At 30.9% G+C, this 6,000-nt stretch overlaps 1 protein-coding gene across 1 annotated transcript in view; it reads right to left on the reverse strand.

Annotated features, from left to right (window-relative positions):
- LOC125077099 (protein Wnt-10a) overlaps positions 1-5,605 on the reverse strand; it is a 42,187-nt gene extending 36,582 nt beyond the window's left edge. The window contains exon 1 of the mRNA XM_047688899.1: positions 5,505-5,605. Coding sequence (XP_047544855.1) covers positions 5,505-5,605 — 101 coding nt within the window. The remainder of the gene's footprint in view (positions 1-5,504) is intronic.
- Between the last annotated feature and the right edge of the window lie 395 nt (positions 5,606-6,000).

Consider the following 6,000-nt stretch of genomic DNA (forward strand, 5'->3'; position numbering starts at 1 on the left):
CTTATTGTAGTATATCTCTCTGTTTTATTTCCTTAGTACTTATAACGCAACGCTCGTAACATTCGACCACTTCTTGTCACGGAGTTCTGTAAAAGTTTTAAAACATCTAATCAATTTGAAACCAATGGTAATTCCATTGTAATACGGAACACTAAAAGTGTTAGTAACAAAAGTCAAACAGCGTTTTCCGTCTTTACATAACTGTGTAACTTATCTCGACTCCTTCCCACGCTCGGAGAATGCCGGTTTCTTTAAAGGGTTGGGAAGACGAATAACCGACGTTTAATGATCTTAATGATACGCACCCGCCGTCATTATTATCATTGTCGTATCATTTTTGCATTGCGATGCTTTTATTTTTATTAAAATTTAACACCTCGCTCGAGTGTACTTTTGTATAAATAGTTTGTGTTAATGACTCGCTTTAAGTGATGAAAAAAGTATGACGGTATTTTAAGTATCAAATATTGATGAGTAGATAGTAAGCGCTTTCTGCTTAAGTGTAAATAAATTTCTTAAGAATTTCGTTGTGTTGTTTTTGAACATTTTTTGTATCATAACTTAAGGCTAGATTTAATTAGACTAGATATTTTATTTATCATATTGTTGATATTCAATGTATTTTTCCATATACTTTTTTATATACTTACAAATAGTCGTTATAATGTAAAGATTAGTCCGTTAGTTTATGTTAAGTGCTTCTTATAATGTAATTAAATTTAATTAGTGTAAATTAGGTAATCGTTTCATATTAATATAGATATTATATCTGTCTCTGTCTATTAGTCTTATATCTGATGAAATGTCAATTCGACATGACCGGAAAAAGATCTGGTGCGAGCTATACGTGCTTAACGATCTTCTTTCGTATTAACTTCGAGAAATTCAATAACATTCATTGGCATACACCGGGAATTGCACTCGGGATCCCATGTTCTGTAGCCGTACAAGCTAGCCAATAAACCAATGAGGCAGTCATATTCATTTCGAACTATATATAGATGTATCGATCCATATAAATAAAATAAACTGATTTCTTTCAGCTTATAGTTTCCATAATCGCTAATGTGATTGTGATTTGTCGTGTTCATGTTTGCGATATATGTATGTCGCTTGGTAAGCTAGTTTTTCCACGCAACTTTGTCACGCAGAAGGGAATTAACCGATGCAGCTAACAGCTTTTTCCGACAAGTCGTTAAACTCGGTGATCCAATTAAAACTCCGAGCTGAGCTTAATATAATTGCTTCGAAAATTCCTACCGACGAGATAAAAACAATAATTTCGTGCTTTAAGACCACGCCAGTAAAAAAATAATAAATCTGATGTCGGAGCCGGGCTGATGAAATGCTACGATACTCATTCAGAAAGGTTATTTCAATACAAATTACAGCTACTTGCGTTGCTTCTCTCTGCGTGCCGACAATTCTGCAAATATTTTTCTCTTCTCTAACCCGAGGATGCATAAAGACTTCACCGAAATCCTTCACTGCGAAAAGCGACTCTATACGTAATCGTTTAAGAGCTGAAGTGCAATGATATTATACGAAGTTACGCTCTTACGATACTCGAGGTCTACGGTCTGATTGAAATTCCGTGTACCAACAATGTGTACTCTTGCTTTATACGTATTTGCTCGGTTTATTATCTACTCTACGGCACATACAATTTGTATATCCGTTAAAAGTGTTACCAATATATGCAATTAGTTATAGATAAAAGATTTTCTGTATCAATGGTTTAATATATTAGGCAAGATAAAGGTTTTTGTAGCGAGAACCTTATAAGGTGAAATGGCATGGAAGAATTATTTTATTTTTATTACAATACGTTTATATTTAAACCGATTAAAACAATCTATTATGCTAACGAGAAAGCGCTTTAGTAAAATTCGATAAGCGAAAACTGTTTAAAAAGATAAATATCTACACAGGAATTATTTAGCTACATTTAAGATTAAAATAAGTATATACGAATCATAATTATAAGTAGCTATACGTCCAAATCACGAATGCGTGGAATGGTGGTAAGAATTCCAGCAGCATTTTCCCGTTGAATTGCAATTCAGATTGGCAAAATGGGCCAAAATAGCGGAAACGAAACAAAGACATACACATACATACAACATGTACAGCTTGTAAATTTCCCACTGCTGGGCTAAGGCCTCCTCTCTCTCTCTCTCGGAACAAAGACATCATTTGAAAATATATATCGTCCAAAAATACATACATATATATATATATATATATATAACATATATCATACATACATATATATATATATATATATATATATATATATATATGTATGTATGATATATGTTAAACCAAAACATTCTGAACCTATTTCTTGGTTTTTTGTCAAAAGTGTGATTTTGTATTTGACAGAAAATGGTTAAGCGTCTTACAGTATAGATCAAGGGTTCAATTCATATATCTTATATTCAGATTCAACTTCGACCGAACTGCAACTGGATCGTTGCTCGTACAATAGGAAAAAGGATAAACGACAACGAATATGTTTCGATTCGATTGCGATAAAGTAAAATAATGTTAGAATTGGTGCCTTGATCACTCACGATGGCGCGCCCCTCCACGTTGAATTTGGAACGTAACATCATATTGAGAGTTTCACATTGAGAGTTTTTGTAATTATGGGTTTCACTCATACTGATATTTCAGCGTGGGTGGGTTATATTGTAAATTGATTGGTCGTATACCATTGATAGTAAAGTGTCCGTTTTGATTGGTCGATTAATTAATTATTTATTTAATTGAGAAATTATAAGTCACATACCTTATGATCACAGAAATGATTTAATAAGTAATTGTAATATTATTTTAATTAACTTTACGAGAACGATAATTTTTCGTGAATTTATAATAATCAAAAATAAATTCATATTAATATAATCGAAAAATTTACGCAATTTATACGGCTGATAAATTTCCGTTAATTTGTAATGTAACCAGTAAAGTGAGTAATTAGGCAATGATCCGTGACACACATTAAGAATTTTTAATATAAAACAAGTTATGTTTACGAAAATCTTCGTAAATTTCAGTTCGGTGAGTTTAAGAGACGTGATAGACAAATTAAAAGAAATATATCGTAAGTACGATTAAATATATACGATTAAATAGAAACAGTTATAACCAGATTTAGATACAAAAATAAATAGCACAGATAGTCAATTTGATTTATTCAATTGTTTCACAGACTACAGTACCTATTATGTTCTACAATAATATTTCTTTGCCTTTTAAATTAAAAAAAAAAGGCGAACCAAAGAGGTTAACTGATGGTCACCGATATTAATCTTAGATACTGCATGTAAAGTTCTATCACTCTGATAGTGTATGTGTATCAATATATTTTTAATAACATATATATATATATATATATATATATATATATATATATTTGTAAACAATTAATTTTTAACTATACAAAGCATACTTACATATATTTATTTTGAATGCATCTGTTTTATTGTTGACTCAACTAATCAAGGTCGACTATCTTCCTACAGATATAGTTTATTTGTATCATTGTTTTGTGTTCGTAAAATAATATTTTTTGAGTTAATAATTTACCAATTTCTTTAATTTTGATTCTATTTTTAAGCAAACTTCTATCAAAGATCCTCTATTGGTTAATCGAAATGTTATTAAAAAATATAAATACTTACTCGGGCCAATATGATGTTACGTTCCAAATTCAAATTGAAAATATATTTTTTTCATAAATTATAACGATAAATTGAAAAAAAAATATTGTTATTTAAGAATTATAAGATCAATTATTTTGCGGGATATGGAATAAATTGTATACCTACCGAGCTTTAACGAATGCGTGCATAGTCATGAACGGACGTCATAGTTAATTCGAAAAAAAGCGAGTGGCTTTATAATAGAATAGGTAAGCAGATTTATTCTTATTTCAAATCATAAAAATTTATTTTTTACTTGTCGCAACTTGTTTTTATTTTGTTATGTATATTTTAAATTATTTAAATAAATGTATTAAGTACCTAATACTAGCATTTGTGATTGTACCATTATATTGAGTATATAAATATGATCCTAAATACAATGCATTTAGAACGAATATTGTATCAAATTTTAATACCAATATTAAGGTCCGAAGAATTCCAATTTCAAATTCATAACAACTGATAGTTAATGTTAATAATTATAAAACTCAAAATTTAAAGTAGAACGCAATATAAAAATAAATATAGGCTTTCACTGTGAGTCGGTTTATACATAGGAGTTGTTCATTCAAGTATCAAAATTGTTTTTATAGAATAAAGCCATACTTTGAAGTGTGACTTAAGGCAACATGGGAATACTAAATACATTATTAATAGGTAAGTCTTAAGATTTATTAGACGGATAATTTCAAGAGAACTGTTCGCTGAAGGCAATAGCAATTCAATTGCTTACGTTTCGTTAGCGTGCCTTTGCCGATGTGTAATCAATATTCATAGTTATTTACAGATATAGAATTTCTGGATATGATTGTCATTTGTCTAAATATTTTTTGCTGTTTAAAAAATCATCTTGGCCATTTTTTTATAAACTTGTTTTAGAATAAGTAACAGACGAAGTTATGAGTTTTGTCAAGTAAATATTTTTTTGTCAAAGTTTAATGTGAAGTTAAAAAAATACATTTGAATAGACACCTATTTCATCTCAAATTGATAAAGTAAAATAATGTTTAAGATGAAAAAATAAATCGTTAAATAAGTTTAATAAGTGTCTTATTTTTTCTGTGAATGATCTTATTGGTTTCATATTTTCCAGTTATTTTATGATATTTCCGTAAATATAATTATTATTTCGTACATACGTATATATTTATAATAAATCCTATTTCACAATACTGTGATAAATACTATTTTGATATCAGTTGTTATGTATGCGACTAAAATTATCTAATTGCAACATATAAATAAATTATTAATACAACGTCAAATATTTCGTTTTGTTTTTCTATACAAAAAAAAAAAACTAAAAATCATAGACCATCTAGCTAGAAGTAAATCCGTTGACTGAATATCAATCACACGGCAAACAGGCCGACGATTATGCGGCCACGTGCAGTGGCATATCGAGACGCATTTACATACTCAGTAAATCTCCGCGCTATTGGGTGGCCCGACAAATGATTGTCACCTTTTAAATTTGCATTCATTACCATGTATTATTATTACACTATCATTATTCATTAGGCGGCTGTTGCCTACTTAGGCGAGTTTTGCATGATTAGTGTCGTGATGTTTTAGTTACGTATTCATTGCGACGCCCCTATCTGTCTGAAGCTTATTGTCATTGCTATGTACGTTTAAGTCGAGTAGGCGGATATAAGCCTAATTACCTTGTCTTTAGAACGAATATTGTGTATATTATTGCCTAATTTAAGTTATCACTGTGTATACACTGGTAGTTTAACGCATAATGTGTTATTGTATCGAATGTATGTGTATAAATATTTTACTCACCTCGCCATTTTGAAAAATAATAACAGCATAAAATATATGGATGTCGTATGCGTTTTGGGCATTCTGTGTTTTTCATCGACAGTAACTTTCAGTTTTTTCATGTTGGCAGCACTACATCTTCTATTTTAGGGTTCATCGTTTACGATGATCACTTAAAATCGCCCGCGAAAATATCGCCTCAAAACACGATACGGATCGAAGCACAAAATGTCATTTGGTCACTCAATTCCATTCGGATATTTTAAAACCGGTTCGAATGCATCGTTCAAAATTTTCGCATAGTTGCAAAAAGCGTTTACTCCGTATCGAAAGTCAATTAAAACGGCGATAACTCGTCCGATTACGGTCGTTAGGAGCGACGCTAATTAGACGAATGGGTCGATTCGATCTGTCACCGTCCTGCCTGAGGTTTAGGTATTCGATTCGTTTCACCACTTTTTCGCATGATCGTATTAAAACGTTTGTTTACGTCGGTGGCTGGCCGTCGGCGCGGTGC

Source organism: Vanessa atalanta, chromosome 3 (genome assembly GCF_905147765.1).
Source record: "Vanessa atalanta chromosome 3, ilVanAtal1.2, whole genome shotgun sequence".
Classification (NCBI taxonomy): Eukaryota; Metazoa; Arthropoda; class Insecta; order Lepidoptera; family Nymphalidae; genus Vanessa; species Vanessa atalanta.